This window comes from Myotis daubentonii, chromosome 10 (assembly GCF_963259705.1).
Source record: "Myotis daubentonii chromosome 10, mMyoDau2.1, whole genome shotgun sequence".
Taxonomy (NCBI): domain Eukaryota; kingdom Metazoa; phylum Chordata; class Mammalia; order Chiroptera; family Vespertilionidae; genus Myotis; species Myotis daubentonii.
The window spans coordinates 23,918,966-23,935,668 of NC_081849.1; the positions used below are offsets into that span (position 1 = coordinate 23,918,966).

The 16,703-nt window shown below is 55.2% G+C and overlaps 1 protein-coding gene across 1 annotated transcript; it reads left to right on the forward strand.

The window, feature by feature from the left end:
* The first annotated feature begins 8,565 nt into the window (after positions 1-8,565).
* On the forward strand, positions 8,566-14,988 carry CPA1 (carboxypeptidase A1). The gene is made up of 10 exons (XM_059711795.1): positions 8,566-8,697; positions 9,121-9,202; positions 9,634-9,867; positions 10,076-10,177; positions 10,665-10,766; positions 10,991-11,101; positions 11,767-11,857; positions 12,343-12,542; positions 13,048-13,132; positions 14,735-14,988. Exons 1-10 carry the CDS (start codon positions 8,633-8,635, stop codon positions 14,920-14,922), a joined length of 1,260 nt encoding a protein of 419 aa, XP_059567778.1. The 5' UTR covers positions 8,566-8,632; the 3' UTR covers positions 14,923-14,988.
* Positions 14,989-16,703: the final 1,715 nt, after the last annotated feature.

Genomic DNA, 16,703 nt, shown 5'->3' on the forward strand with positions numbered 1-16,703 from the left:
CCAAATATTCCCAAAGGGCTGCATGGCCCTGGACTAAAGCAGTGTGATCTGCAGACCACAGGCCGCAGCACCTGGAAGTTTGTGGGAAATGCATATTCTTGGGCCACCCCAGACCTGCGGAGCCAGACTCTGTGGGGAGGGGACCCAGGTGACGCGGAGTTGGAGACGCACTGCCCTAGAGGCAGGAGTATCTGGACCCTGGTGGATTCCCAGGGACAGTGAGAACAATAAACCCGTTTCTAGCACTTACTATGTGCCAGGCATGGTTCCAAATGCACGACAGGATTCAACACATGGCCTCCTCTCAGCTCTAAGAGGCAGGGCTATTACCGTCTTTGTTTTCAGCGGAGGAAGCTCAGAGAGGATAGTGGCAAAAGGGCACTCAGCCCCTGAGTGCCAAGCCTGGGACTGGCCTTCAGTTGAGCCTGAGTCATATGCCCAAAGCCCCTTTGGACGATGGGCTGGGAGCCTTTCCCACAGCCATGTTGGCATGATCTGTGCAGCCAATAGCCCACAAAAGTTGGGGCTGAAACTGCTTTTCGGGTGGATACCTCCTTAGAATGCAACTTTCTCCTTAAAATCCTCCAATGACTTAAAATACATCCTGCCCCAGGTGCGGCATGGCCGGCCCTGCCTACCTCTCCCGTCTTCTTTCACTACCTCACTCACCAGCTCCAAGTTCACGGCTCCCTCTCAGTTCCTTCCACTCCTTCCCAGCCAGAGGCCTTCGCATGGGTGGGTCCTTCCTGTCTGGAATAGTCTTCTCATTCTTTCTTCAAACAGCCACTTCTTAAGTTTTCCCCTTCAATATCCTTTCCTCACTCGTCCTTCTAGGCCAGCCGTGGGCAAACTACGGCCCGCAGGCTGGATCCGGCCTGTTTGAAATGAATAAAACCAAACAAAAAAAAGACCGTACCCTTTTATGTAATGACGTTTACTTTGAATTTATATTAGTTCACACAAACACTCCATCCATGCTTTTGTTCCGGCCCTCCGGTCCAGTTTAAGAACCCATTGTGGCCCTCGAGTCAAAACGTTTGCCCACCCCTGGTCTAGGCCCACCCACTGGAAGCAGATCTATTATTCTATTTTCCAAGGCCTTATTTGTTTTCTCTATAGCAATGATAATAATTAATGGATGCCTTTGTCTATGTGTTATTGTTTGTCTCCACCACTGATTTGAGACTCTAGGAGAGCAGGGGCCATGTCTGGGCTCTTCATCCTCACTCAGTGCCTCACTCAGGCACATAGTAGGTACTAAATATTTGCTGAAGGATTGTTGCTCCTCCTCATCCTCGTACAAATCAGGACTAGAGTTAGCGTTATGTGACAGAAAGCCGCTTCACGGTGGGTTAGCCAGACCAGGGGCTTCTTTCTATCACAGAACAAGAAGTCATCCGAAGTGGGCCGTTCCCTCTAGTTCAGCGACGCCTTCAAGCACTGGCGACCCGGACGCCTGTGGCCTGATCTGTGTTGCCACTCTGCTGTCGTTCTGACTCCTAGACTACCTCCATCATATAACTGAAGTCCAGGCAGGAGAGGCGAGGGGCAAAAAGTGTGAGCCAGCTATGGATTTAAACTCACATCTTATTGGCTGGGACTGTGTCGGGTGGCCACGCCCAGGTGTAAGGGCATCTTGCTCCCCAAATGAAACTTGGGGTTCTGCTGGTCAGGAGGAAGGGGAGAATGGATATGGGGAGGGCAGCCGGCAGAGTCTGCCGCAGATGCTCTGAAGGGGCCTCCAAATCAGTCTCTTTCTCGTTATCAAGTGACTGACTTAATTATAAGCTGTGGAACTCTCCAGATCACCGGTTCTCACCTGTGGGTCGCGACCCCTTTGGCGGTCAAACGACCCTTTCACAGGGGTCGCCTAAGACCATCCTGCATATCAGATATTTACATTACGATTCATGACAGTAGCAGCATTACAGTTATGAAGTAGCAACGAAAATAATGTTATGGTTGGGTCACAACATGAGGAACTGTATTAAAGGGCCAGAAGGTTGAGAACCACTGCTCCAGATGAAAGGCTCCTTTAAATGCTGCTAGTCCAGCGCCCTTGTTTTGTAATTATAAAAACAGGGAGCCTCTGGATCATCCAACTTACTCAAGGTCCCACATGCACCCCGGCAGGGTCTCCCGCCCAGGACGGGCCCCCCTCAAACCCAGGGAGGCGAGGGCTGGCGGTTAAGTTGATCAAATGAAAGCTCAAGACTTAGACATGTAAGTTTTCGAGATATTACAGAATAATCTCTTTTTCATAAAACCTTAACTTTCAAAAAAATTTATTTCCTAGGTATAGAATGCTAAACAAGGCTCAGTTCTCTACATCCAGCTTCGTGTTTTTTTTCCCCTCCCAACAAACTGCTCCTTTTAGGTATGTTTTTTCATCCTTTTCACCAGTAAAATTTATGAGCATTTATTTAAAGGAAAAAAACACTGGAAAAACTGAAGAGAGAAAGAGCGATTATACATATGGAAAGCCATAAAGAACCACAGTGAATGTGCTGCGGTTACTGCTTTCTTACAAAAACAAACCAGGCGGCGGTTTGGAATGTGAAAGAGTCCTGTGTGCGGGCAGGCGGGGGCCGGGCCGTGGGCCGTGGCCGGGCTCCAGGAGGCCCGTGAGGGGCACCCAGCCTCTTCTGTCTCCCCTCTGACAGCCCCAGACAAAGCCAGAGAGAAAATGACTTTACCAAAAAATTTTTAATTTAAAAAGGCTTCTTTATTTAAAAAAATCTGTAGAAACCTAAGAAGGCCTAGGCAGCCATTTAGTGCGAGCTGAGAGAGAGTCCCCGCCACGGGCCTGTCAGTGCTCCCCAGACTGGGAGGCCACACCACAACGAGCGTGTGTGTGTGTGTGTGTGTGTGTGTGTGTGTGTGTGAGAGAGCATGTGTGCGTGTGAGCGTGTGTGAGAGCATGTGTGTGTGTGAGCGTGTGTGTGAGCGTGTGTGTGAGCATGTGTGAGCGTGTGCACGCGCGCGCGTGTGTGAGAGAGCATGTGTGTGTGTGAGCGTGTGTGAGCGTGTGTGTGAGCGTGTGTGTGAGCGTGAGCGTGTGTATGTGCGTGTGCATGTGTGTGAGCGTGTGTGAGAGCGTGTGTGTGTGAGTGTGTGTGTGAACGTGTGAGTTTGTGTGTGTGAGCGTGTGCATGTGTGCATGTGTGTGTGTGAGAGCGTGTGTGAGTTTGTGTGTGTGAGCGTGTGCATGTGTGTGAGCATGTGTGTGTGTGTGTGTGTGTGTGTGTGTGTAAATAATTGTCTTCCGGGGAGGGGGTGGTGTCCTGAAGGGCAACCTTTGGAGGTTCTCCTTCCCTGAGTACCTGGGACAATCCTTGGGAACGAGGACATGTTTGCAAATCCATTTTTTGGCTTGTTTGGCCTCCCTCCTTCCCCCTGCCACCCTGAGGTCTGGAGTTGGCCTCCTGCTCTCCCCTACCCAGCTTCGCTAAGCTCTGTGGCTCTCCGTCCCCACTCCTGCCTCTCAGTTCACCTCCCCCAACTCCCCAAAGCATAGCTGAGACCACAGGGTAACATTTCACAAAATTCTACTTGGAATACAGAAGGGAAAGGCAGTGCAGGAAATAAAACCCTTCTCCCGGACGCTGGCGTCGGAGTTGGTCCCTGTCCTTTTGTGAGGCCCTCCCTACAGTGCTCGCTCCCCTCGACCCTCGGCCTGCTCCCCCATCCCAGGGGCAGCCCATTCTGCCCCCCAAGTCCAGGAACAGCCCTCCCCACTCTCTCAGGCAAAGTAAGAAGTGAACCTCCCCTCCCCCGTATCCCCTTTTCCACGGTGGCCACTCCTGCTTAGGTCCTCTTTCCAGATCTCTGTTCTGGGATGTGGGCTGCGACTTGACGTTCCCCTGGAGCACTTCTCTCTTCAGGTGACTCTTCCTCCAGAGCCTTCGGGTCCCATCTGGAGACAAGCACCGCTGGCCACCTTAAAGCGACGGTTCTGCAGCTTCAAAGAAAACAAGCAACAGGCTCTGGGCGCTCAGTTATGAAAGCAAAACTCAGAGGACCCTGTCAGAACCTCCTCCTTCCAGCCTGCCAGGCACCTCCAGCCCCAGCCCCCCACTGAGCCTCAGCAGGATGAGGCCCCTCCTGACCGACACTGCCCTGGGAGCACTGATCTTGCAAGGTGGCCGCAGAGCCCCTGTGGCCCTATTCCAGGCTCCACACAAACTGGGAAAGCCTCTCTGCCCTGCCCCGAGCGGTCACCGCAGCTGCGACCAGAAATACAAACGCCCTAGAACCAAAGGGCCACAGCTGGAAGGGACCATGGAGATCACGGTGCCCAACTCCTCGTTTCATTACCGAGGAAACTGAGGCCCGGGGTGTGCAGGACCCGCCCGAAATCACAGCCTGGCTTTGTGGCAATCTACTTTAGAGGCATGCCATCCTCCTTTCCCTCTCTTCCGAAGCTGGAGAGTGTCTTGTGTTGCTGTGCATCTTTCCAGTCACATGGGACAGAAAACCAACTTGAAAATGCTTGAGAAAGAAAGGAATTTGCTGGCTCATTCCTAGAGCTGGGGCGGGTATGGCTGGGTCCGTTCTTAGTGATATGGCCTCAGCGTAGGGAAATGGAGGTGCTGTTACCCAAAGGAGGAGGGTACCGGAGGGCGAGAGTGGGGTGTCTGTTACAGTCCACCTCTTGGCTGCCCTACATTCCCATCGACTTCTCTTCCCAGACACACAACTGCGCCACACACCACCTTAAACACACTGGCCAACGGAAGACGGCGGAAGTCTCCTGCTTTACTGGGTCCAGCCATTCTGACTGTGCCCATCTGTGCTCTCTGCGAGGAGCTCCCTGGCCCACTGTCCCCTTTGCTCCCTCATCTAGACACGGGGGACTGGTTCTTCTGCCTCTTTAGCAGCCTATTCTCTAGGTTCTGGTTTGAGGGTCTCTGAGCAGCGTCTCAGAGCCTCTGTTTACCACGCCTGGGCATTCTCTGGCCACAGGGCTGTCATGGGCACTTGTCCAGTTTGTGCACGGACAAAGGCATTCTGCTGGGAGGCTGAGGGCTGTGTCTGCCCAGAGGGAGGGGGCCTTTCCCCATGTCACATAAAGGTTCCCTAGACTGAAAATTGTATTGTCTCCCGACAGTACAAGCACGTAAAGGTTTAATAAGTACAGCATTTGGAATGCTTTTCATTTTAATTGATTAACTAATGAATTTGTTTAATCCTCACCCAAAGATATTTTTCCATTGATTTTTAGGGAGAGTGGAAGAGAGAGGGCAAGACAGAGAGAAGCACTGGACACATCAATTGCTTGCCTGCTGCATGAGCCCCCACCAAGGCCTGGGCCGGGGAGGACCCTGCAACCAAGGTACCGGCCCTTGACCGAATTGAACCCGGGACCTTTTCGTCCGCAGGCTGACGCTGTATCCACTGAGCCAAGCCGGCTAGGGCAGGAGTGGTTTTTCACAAAAGCAACAGAAACCCCAATTAGTGAAAAGGACAATACGCAGAGAAACGTGTGTCTTTTTCAAGAGTGAGGAAGTGTTTTCTAGAAACTTCTTTGCTGACCTCCCCCCCCCCCCACATCTCATTGGCAAAACTGGGTCACATGCCCATCCCTAAACCAGTCACTTGACTGCTCTTCGACTTAGTCCCTGAGCTGGGAAGGGGGTGGCTTCCCTGAGGGGTGGTGGCTGCACACAGTCCGGGTTTGTCCGGCCAGGAAGAAGGGAGGGACACCGCGAACCCCAGCCCGTGGGCCTCCATCGGGCCTGCGTCTATTTGCATTCAGGCACTTGCCTGGCCACCTGTCCTTGGGCCTAGATGCCAGCCTGGTGGTTTCTTTCTCATGCTCAGAGGGCTCGGTTCTCTGCCTCTTCCCCCGGCTTCCAGCCCAGTGGCCTTCCTCTCCGCCTGGCTTTGGACCCATGCGAGACCAGCCCGCGGAATGGGCAGGCAGAGCTGAGGCCCTCTGCCCCACGTCCCATCCTAGCGAACGTCTTTACCAAGAGGCACTTTCCAGCTTCCTGAGGTGCTTGGCAAAGACGTGGGGATTTAGGCTGGTCTCCGCCTGGGACCCCATTCCTCAGCTTCCGGCCAGCGCGGGCCCTCATTTGTTTACAGCATTGAGTTAGTCTTTCCCAACTTGGCAAGAAAATCGATTCTATGACTCTTGGACACCTTAGATGGCTGGTGGGGGCTGCAGGAGGCCCTCTCCGGAGGCTGTGCCCTTTCCCACCCCTCCTCCCCTTTCCCATGGGCTAGTCTTTTCTGGAATTCACAGAAGGCCTCAGCATTAGCCAACACCCCACACATGTGTAGTGTACATAAAACAGAGTCAAAATTATAGGACAGCGTTAGATTTAGACATAGAAAAAAAATACCTATATATTTTTTAAATAATGCAGACCAAGGAAGGCCTCCACAAGCCTTCTTTCCTGGAGGGGCAGATTGGAGAGTCTGAGAAGACTGCAGGGCACTGAGATGAGACTGTGGGGACCAGGTAAGACGGGTCCTCATCTGAGCACATTTAGAGTCTGGCTGGGGGATAGAAATAACACTCCAGCTACAAGGAAGGAGGAGTAAGTGTGAGTTCGTGTGAAAAGCATCCCTTCTCTTCCCGGCCTGGCAAAATCCTGTCATGAAGACGCAGATGAGATGTCCCCTTCTCGGTAAAGTCCTCCCTGGACCCTCCTGTGTGGACCCATAGTGCTGAGTCCATAGCCCCCCTGGTGCTTTTCAGGCCACACCCCGGAGAACCCCCTGCTCAGGTCTCCCACAGCGAGGACAGCATCTCCGGGAAGTCTCTTGTGTGTCTAATTCTGTTTTGGCAACAGCTTCTTGTAAGACCTGTCGGAGAACCAGCATGTCAGTTGGTCACTTTCCCACCAGACCGAGAGCTCTGAGATCGGGGACCAGTCAGCAGGGGACATAGCTGAGATGAGGCCACACTTCCCACGGCTGCTCCCAGCTGGCGACAGCAAAGCGGGCACTAGGGCCAGCCTTCCTGAGGAATGCAGGACTCGCCCGATGACCATGTTGGCTCACAGATGGCACAACAGCCTGGCTGTCATGGTCTCAGCACTGTGCTGCCGTCTGAGCTCCTCCTGCCCACCCCTCCGTCCTTCCCCCTCCATCCTTTCCCCTCCCTCCTTCCCCCTCCGTCCCCAGGTGTCAGACCCCACATCTGGTGAAGGTGCTCCTGCCTTCTGATCCCTCCTCGTTATCCTGCCTGGGCATTTCTCCCCATGACTCCCTGGCACGTCTAGTCTAGTCTTGATGGCAGCTTCTTGGAGGACCTGAGAGTTGGTTATTCCTGTCTTCCCTGCTGGGCCCTGAGCTCCCTGAGATCGGGGACCAGGGGCCTTGGGCATCATCTCACAGTGGAGCACAGTGCCTGGCCCAGAAGGATGGTGGCACGAAGGGATGTGACTTCAGAGAAGGGGCAGATGAGTGCGGGAGGAAGAAGCCAGAGGAAGCTTCAGGGAGGAAGCGAGCCTTGCCTGGGCCTGGAGGCTGTAGAGTGGAAAACAACAGTCTTCATGGAGGCGCAGGACCTGGAGGGGGGGGGGGGGCGAGGGGGGGTGGTTAGTATTTCATCGTCTGTGTTCGGGGGCTACTAGAATGGGTCACTCTGCCTGGACACAGGAGGGTTGGCAGGTAGGGGTGGGGCAGAGAGGCAGACGGAGCACATGGAAACCAGGAAGGGCAACTGAGGCTGTCTTCAGCACCCACGTTGGAGGCTCTGAGACAGAGCCGGGCCCCCAGATGGTGCCGGGAACTGCTGGGGCCCCTGTGGATCCGGGTGGATTTTCCGTAGATGTCTCCACGATGAGATCAGAGTCCAGAGTCAGAGCCAATTCCCCTTTGTGAGTTCCAGGGCCCTCTGGGCACTGGGCAGTCCCAACCGCCTGGCCCCGGCTCCCAGCACCACACCGTCCGCTCAGATGACATCTGTTTACAGTTCCCATCCAGGGCAGTCCTGCTCCCAGAGCCCTGTGGTGGGGGTGGCGGAGGAGACGCTGGCAGGAATTGGGCTTCTGCCCCAGCTGAGGCCCGACGCCCGCAGGGCCCCGAGGCTGATAGGAGTGGGGCTGGGAAGGGCCCTTCAAGGGGCTGTACCCCAGAGGGGGTGTGCCCTGCACAGGGGAGGCAGAGCCCTGGACAAAGTCAACGTGGTGAGGAGCAGCAGGTACAGCAACTGGGTGGGGTACGGGGTCCCGCCTGCTCTGTCACAAGAACAAACTAGCTGGCCTCAGGGAGCGCTGCACAAGAGGCCCCAGCTGGTGTGGCTCCTCCAAAGTCCTGGCTCCTTCTCCGCTGCCCAGGACAACTGTGGGTGCCTGGCTTGTGGGTGCAGCACCGTGGGCTGTGGGCGAGCAGGGTCCCACCTGGGGCGCCTTAAGCCCCAGTGACCTTCAGGCCCTTCATGGCCAAGGGATTGAGCCCCAGCTTATCTCTCCAGCTGCCCTGTTCCCTGCCACTTTATCAGGAAGGGTGAGAAGGTATCAGAGCTCAGAACTCCCACCGCTCCCTCCCCGTGGGACAGCACCCAGGTGCAGGGGGAGGCCAGCTCTCGGGCACAGGCAGGAAACCTCTGTCCTGGGAGAGTTTAAAAGGCCCCCGGATCCTCTCTTCTCACTTGACCTTCCCAACTGGCTTCAACATGCAGGGGCTGCTGATTTTCAGTCTCCTGCTGGGGGCTGTCCTTGGCAAAGAGGACTTCGTGGGGTAAGAGGGGAGGCAGGGAGGGCTCAGCCTCCAGCCACCATCTGGAGGAGATGGACAGACAGACACACTCTGGGAGGCAGGCTGACCAGGGACCAGGGCTGAGAAGGGACCAGGGCCGCCCCCTGAGCCCTGGATACCTGAGCTCTGAGGAGGAATTTCCCGGAGAAGAGGCAGGAGGAGGCTTGGCTGGCTTTGGAGAGAGACACAGAGTCTACACTGGGACTGGGGACATCAGCAGTGTCCGGAAGGTTCGCAGGAGCCCAGACCTCTATTGCTGAGGCCCCTTGTGCTTCCCACTGCTCAGCCCAGAGGACTGAGGCCCAGCCTGGGTTTCTAGGCTGCCTGCTGCCCTCCTCCCACCGGGGAACGTGCATGGCCAGGAGGGGCTCTCGGACCCTCAGTCTCCCCTTCTCCTCTGCCCAGGCACCAGGTGCTCCGAATCTCTGTGGCTGATGAAGCCCAGGTCCAGAAGGTGACGGAGCTGGAGGACCTGGAGCACCTGCAGGTCAGAGGACAGAGGAGCCTTCCCTGAGCCCAGGGTGCCTCTCAGGCCACCTGGGCCCCCCTCGGCCCCCACCGACCCCTGGAGCCTGGGCTCTCGCCCCCAAGCCTTCTAGAAAGGAGCCATGGGACTGATCCCTGTTAGGAAGTGATTAAACCCCCTGCTCCTGGATCCTGGTGCCTTTGTGCACCTGAGCAAAGGGGGATCCCCATTCTAGTCCCCCCCCCCCCCGCCCTTGCTGTCTCCAAGTCTCACCCGACTCCGCTTCCTGGGCCATTTCTCTGATCGTACGGGACTTTGTCCTGTGTCCAGGGGTTCCCTTCGTCCTCGGTCCCTGACATCCCCAACTGTATGGGAAATTCTGCCACCAAACCCTTTCCCAGGCTGGCCCCTCCCCAGCCCGCTGTGACAGTGCCGGCTCTTGTCCTTCCCAGCTGGACTTCTGGCGGGGCCCTGCCCAGCCTGGCTCCCCCGTCGATGTCCGAGTGCCCTTCCCCAGCCTCCAGGCTGTCAAAGTCTTCCTGGAGGCCCATGGCATCGAGTACACGATCATGATCGAGGACGTGCAGTCGCTGCTGGACGAGGAGGAGGAGCAGATGTTCGCCTTCCAGGCCCGGGCCGCCTCCACTGACACCTTTAACTATGCCACCTACCACACCCTGGACGAGGTGAGGGACCTCTGGGCCACGCCCACAGGCACCAAGCTCTTGGTCAGGCTGGCAGAGCCTGGGTGTGTGTGGCACCTGCCCTGTCTCCATGTGGCCTGGTGGTCTGGGCTGTGGCCCTTCCACACTGCAGGGCTCACTGGAACGTTAAGGGAGGCATCCCGGCGCCTGGAAGGCATTAAAGCCGGCCTTCCCTCCTGTCCCTTCTCAGATCTATGGCTTCATGGACATGCTGGTGGCTGAGCACCCACAGCTTGTCAGCAAGCTCCAGATCGGCAAAACCTATGAAGGCCGTCCCATCTACGTGCTGAAGGTAATGAGCTCTTGCAGGTGGTGTACACGGCACATATGCAAGAATGGGCACCCACATCCGTGTGTAGGGGGAGCCTGTGGTCACGGGGAACGCCGTGTTCACCGACTCCCCGTGCCAACAGTGGGAAGGTCTGGATTTCCATCCTGGTCTAGGTGTGCGCATCTGTATGCACAGTTTTAACTTTTAAGTGACCTAAGTTTTTCCAATCAAGTGTCACATTGTGGGAAGTAGCCTGGAGTTGGGGTGACCCAGACCAAATGTTTTGTGACCTCCAATGGAGAGCAGCAGGGTGGGGCCTGGAAGCTTGGGCTGAGGGCAGGAGGCCAAGTTCTGTGGGGGTCTCTGTCCAGGCCGCGCCTCTATGCCCCACCTGAGTGGTAGCCCCACAAACAGAGTCTCCACCTGTGATACCCAGAGAGCAGCTGGCCTCTGACCCCGGGGCGAGACCAGGCCCCAGCCGGACCACCTCTCTGCTCTTCTCGTTTAGTTCAGCACTGGGGGAAACAACCGCCCCGCCATCTGGATCGACACCGGCATCCACTCCCGGGAGTGGGTCACTCAGGCCAGCGGGATCTGGTTTGCAAAGAAGGTGAGCCCGGGGAGCTGTGTGTGTGTGTGGGGGGGGGGGGGGGCGGGGAGGGGACCCTCTGGCCCCGTGGAGCACTGGTGCCCCAGGCCCATAGAATACTGGCCTCCTCTTCCCACCCAGAAACCGTGACTGCAGAGGAGGGCCCGTAGGCAGGTGTCTACTGGTCTAGCATGGCAGACACCTGACCCGGCCCCCTCCACCTCTCTGCCTTCCAACCCTCACAGATCACACAGGACTATGGCCAAAACCCGGCCTTCACCGCCATTCTTGACAAGATGGACATCTTCCTAGAGATTGTCACCAACCCTGATGGCTTTGCCTTCACCCACAGCAAGGTATATGCCTTCTCCTGTTCTTGGGGAAAGCAGGGTGGGCCTCTGGCTCCTGAGACCAGGTTACTCACCCCTATTCTCAACCTCCAGGAGTCAAGGGAAGGGCAAACAGACCTGCCCCCAGACCAGGGTTCTCAACCTCGGCGTTCTTGACATTTTGGTCGTGCCGAGTGTTTAGCACATCCTGACGAGTCCTCATGAGATGCCAGTAGCAGCGCCCTAGCTGAGATCACCAAAAACGTCTTCAAACATTGCCAAATGTCCAGTTGTGAGGGGACAAAATTGTCCCCAGTGGAGACCCACTGCCCAGACCTTACTTCCTGGCTTTATTTCATTGTTATGGCAGGTACAGCATGCTACCAATCAGATGTGAATGGGGTGGGCACCTCAGGCCTTTTCACTTCCCACCAGAAGAAACTTCTGGCCACATGTCACCCATTGTCTCTTCCTCCATTCTCCTTCAACCAAGAGCCCCCTCTCCTAGTATACATCTTCCTCCCGACAGCCAGTCGAGAGTGGTTTCCGGCCCCAGGCCTTGTCCACACCCAAGCTCCGGATCAGGGTGCTTTGAGTTGACTGAGGCCTCCAGCCTACACTGCTCCCTGTGGGCGCTGAGGCCCAGGCTAGCGCGCTGATGGTGACAGACTAGTGTCTGATTCCTTCCTCAGAACCGCTTGTGGCGCAAGACTCGATCCATCACGGCAGGCTCCTCCTGTGTTGGGGTGGACCCCAACCGGAACTGGGACGCTGGCTTTGGAAGTAAGGCCCAGGGGGAATCTGGGAGCAGGGATGGGACAACTGGGAATGCCTTCTTACACTTCTGTCCTGTTGCCCCCGTCCCTGTCCTGCCCCAGCAGCAAGGGCTTGGGGTGGGGGTGGTGGGACTGTCAGCCCCTCTTTGAGGCTCAGTGAGGGAGGTGGCATTCTGAGGCTTGCTTGTCCCTTGTCTGTAACGAGAAAGCTCTTCCCAATGGAACTGAGATCTGAAGCCTCCCTAGGGGTCTGCAGGCCGCCCCTTCATGCAGAAGTGGGTCTGGCTTGAGAGCCCTTCTCCCGTCCTGGGCGGGTCCACCATCTCTGCCCACGGCCTGGAGAGGTGGGCCCCCAGATTATAAAAGGCCTCTGGCCTTTCCTTCATCGGAGGGTGGGGGTGAGCCCTCCTACACCCACCTCCCCCCATCCCCCATGCAGGGACACTTGGCTTCGCTGTAAGGAATGCCAACTACCCCCTCTCTTCTCCTCAGAGGCTGGAGCCAGCAGCAACCCCTGCTCTGAGACTTACCACGGCAAGTTTGCCAATTCCGAAACGGAGGTCAAGTCCATCGTGGACTTTGTGAAGGGCCATGGGAACATCAAGGCCTTCATCTCCATCCACAGCTACTCCCAGCTCCTCCTCTATCCCTATGGCTACACGACAGACCCCGCCCAGGACCAGGCGGAGCTGGTACGCGCTCACCCCGCTGGCCCTTCGATCCCAAAGGCAGCTCTGGGCAGCAGGCCTAGGGCTTCATCCATCCGATCTGCTTAAGGCGCGAGGGCCTACACCTGCAGACACCCTGTTCCCCCCGGGCCCCTGACGGGGGAGATTGGCGAGACAGACCAGCCTTACTTTCAGTCTGGGAAACTGAGGCATCGAGTGGTTGAGTCACTTCTGTCACATGGCAGACTGAGAGGAGGGGCTAGACTTGGAGCTTGTGTCTCAAGCTCACGCTGGGAGCTAGTGTGACCAAAGGGCAGGAAAGTGCCAGGCAGACATCCTGCAGGGTCAGAGGATCCCAGCTCCGGAGCCGCCCTGCAGGTCCTAGCAGGCCCTGTGTTCTCTGCTCAGGATCTGCTTCTGTGGGGTGCGTGTTCCCGGGTCACCCTGCCACCCTTGGCTGCCCTGGCCCTGCTGTTCTGGGGGCTTGGTGTTGCTGGCCATGATGGGTTTTGTTTGGCATTTTCTCCAGGATGAACTGGCCAAGTCTGCTGTGACGGCCCTGGCCTCCCTGTATGGAACCAAGTTCAAGTATGGCAGCATCATCAAAGCAATTTGTAAGTGGGTGCATGGTCTCTGTGTGTGGCCCCGGGGTGGGGGGGGGCGGGTGCCCAGTTGGCCAAGGGTGCCCAGATCTGGGGACATGGGCAAGGAGAACGGCTCCTGACCCCGCCTGATAACTGCGGGCTCCGTGGGCAGTGCTGCCCTTTCTCTGCCTTCTTCGACACCTTCAAACAAACATGCCGGTTCCTCTGAGAACTCTTGTCCCCTTGTCTTGGGGTTAAGTCTAGCTTCATGGAGAGTGAAGGTAGAGAGTTCTGCTGGCAGTCGTAGATCACCCAGAGATTCAACTTAAAAAATATCCCCTGCAATGCCCTTCAATTAGAGAATACATCTACTCTTTCCCCACTTGCTTATACAGTGACCGTGGTAGGAACACTGCTACCCAACAAATATTTGAGCACTTACTGTGCACTAGGCCTTGTTTTACCTGCTTGGGAATAAAATAAGCATAGATTTAAAAACAAAACAAAGCCTTACATTCTAGCCAGGGAGACTGACAATGACCAAGAGAAAATGGTACAGTATGTTAGGGAGTAGAAGGAAAACTAGAGCAGGGTGAGGGGACCCAGGAACCTGGGGGTGGGAGTGGGCGGGCGAGTTGAAGGGAAGGCCTCATGAGAGAGTGAAATTTGGACAAGTGTTGAAGGAAATAAGGGAGGAAGCCCAGAGGCTATCTATCTGGGAAAGAGCTTCCAGACAGAGGAACCTTCTAGAACAAAAGCCCTACCTTGTGGTTTGGCCCCGTGTTGTAGGAATAGCAGGAATAGCACAGAGACCCTGGTGGCTGCAGCCGAGTGAGAACACAGAATTGTGGAGGCAGGTGGGGTGCAGGAAGATTCTTGGGGCCCAGAGGGAACGCACTGGGTTAACCAGCTGACCAGAGGCAGGAGCACTGAAAAGCAGGGCACAGGGACAGAGGTGGGGGGCGTGCAGGTCTCACATACGTCCCGCCCTCGGGCCCAGGTTTTGGTGGGTCACAGCCTTCCCCAGGGCTGGCCTTGCTTTTGGGCTCCAGGCCTTCTTTGGCAACTGTCTCAACACCAGGTGTAAGGGTTTTGCTTTATTCAAGGCTGTCAGGTTAAATTCGGATACGCAGCCGCCCCCCTCCTCCCTGCCCAATTTGAAAGCAGCTTCCTAAGGGCTTGGTAACTGCAAATCTGGGCCAAGTCTCTCCTGAAAAGACAGACGAGGAAGTTTTGCTTTGACTCTGGCCCTTGCACTTTCCCCCTGCAGACCACGGCCTCAGGGGGCAAATCCTGGCGACCCAAGTGGGCAGCTGGAGTAGTTGGAGGCCTGACCAAAATGGCTCCTGGAGGACGGAGGCGGTTTTCAGTGGTGCTTTTGCGATCGCGGGAACTTTCCCGCATCCCCAGGGAGAGGAGAACCCTTGCCGGCTCCCCTCAGTGGGCCTCTTGGTCTGAGAACCTTCTGGGGAGTTACTAGGGAGGAAGCCAGGCTGCTTGGTCAATAGCAGGCACTGAGTAGATGGTGACCCCATCAGCGCTGCAGGGGCTCCGGGCTTTGGACCGTCAGCCTGGCCCTTGCAGTATTTCCAGGTGACTGACCTTCGCTCTCCCGCTTCTGTTGCTGCCCAGACCGAGCCAGTGGAGGCACCATTGACTGGACCTACAACCAGGGCATCAAGTACTCCTACACCTTCGAGCTCCGCGACACCGGACGCTACGGCTTCCTGCTGCCCGCCTCCCAGATCATCCCCACGGCCCAGGAGACGTGGCTGGCGCTCCAGACCATCATGGACCACACCCTGAAGCACCCCTACTGAACTGGCCCTTCGTTCCCTCCTCTTTAGCCTCTCCGGCAACCGAATAAAGTTCGAGTGTGCATGGAACAGACTCGTGGGATGTGCATATGGGAACACATGTGGCGCGCCTGCTCTTTCAAGCTGGGGCAGGAGTGATTTAGTTCCTGCAGGCCTCGCTGCACATGTGTGGGTGGTTGGACTAGATGACCCCGAAATCCCCCCCGCATTCCAAGGTCCTGTGAGTTTGTATCCAAGTGGCATCTGTTTTAATTAGACCACCCCGAGCTCAGCTCGTCAGTGGGGTGATTTGTTCATACCTTAGTAGCAAGCTGCAGTCACAGCTGCTAACCAAATGCCTGGCACCCTGCTGTGGCGAGGAATTCCGCTCGCACAATAGTCTAGCTGGTTGGACCCATTCATCTACAACAGCAATAACTTCTAGTATGAAATAGAATGATCGGGTGGCCACTGCTGCCCCAAATAGATGTTGCAGCCAGGCAAAGCAAAATTCTGTAAAGCAAGTATGGTCTCCCACTCCTGAATGAAATTGGGAGGGAGCAATTAGCTTAAACGGAATCATTTTCTGAAGATGAAGAACACCAATCCCAGGACATTTAAAAAAAATATTTTTTTATTGATTTCAGAGAGGAAGGGAGAGGGAGAGAGAGATAGAAACAGCAACGATGAGAGCGTATCACTGGCCGGCTGCCTCCTGCACGCCCCACTCTGGGGATCGAGCCCTCAACCTGGGCATGTGCCCTGACCGGGAATTGAACTGTGACCTCCTGGTTTGTGGTTGATGCTCAACCACTGAGCCATGCCAGCCGGGCCCAGGACATTTTATGAATTGTGGTTTATCATGAAGACTGCCTTTAGGGGCAGAAGTAGTTTCCCTTACCTTTGCACAGCCTTTCCAGGATCTTTTGGTCCACTGTCTCCACACCCTTTCCTGTCCCACCCACCACCACTCCTGAACATTCATTCACAAACATTCTCAAACATAAGGCTCTCCTCTGCATGCCCTCCACAGAGCCTAGAACTTGCCTTCCCTCGTTTGGCTTGCTGATTCTGATGGCTGTGATATCTCATTAGTGGCTAGCACAACAATATATAGGGTACCGCAATCTTTTTTCAAAGCAAGAATCTACATTGTTTTCTCCAAATCTCTTAAGATGTGATTGTGGAGCAGGGGGTTACTCCAACATCCCAAATGAAGCCCATGCTTTCACGAGGCCCTAGTTTCTATTCAACCAAGATGGCTTCCTACAGAAGTCACTGGGAAGTGGGTGGGATGGATTGGTAGCTCCCCAAACAGTGGGGAAGGGGGTGGGGGTGGCAGCCTCTTCCTGTATCAGCCGGGTTGAGTTGTCACAATGCTTGCAGCCCCACTGACTTAACAGCCTTGTCTTTTCCCACATAAAATGGCCTAAAGGTAAAATGCCTTTTTTTAAGGGACCCTTGGGGAATTTTCATCTTAAAGGTTGTTTTTTTTAAATATATGTGTTTGGTTTTTTTGCTGCCAAACAAATTAAAAAATAAAAAAGAATAAAACTGACTATACATACAATATCCGTAAACTGATAGGAAGCAAGGTAAAATAGTGTTTCAGCCTTTATAGAAACATGACCTAAAGATTTTAAACACTTCCTTCAAGTTATCTTTTGGGAAACATTTTCCTTCAATCTATGAAGATAAGCTGAAACCCATTTTAATGATTCAATTTGCACAAGTGAAAAGCTGATCTAACTTTTTGTTTAATAAAGACATAAGTGAAAAAATGCTGTCAGTAAGAAAATATGTCA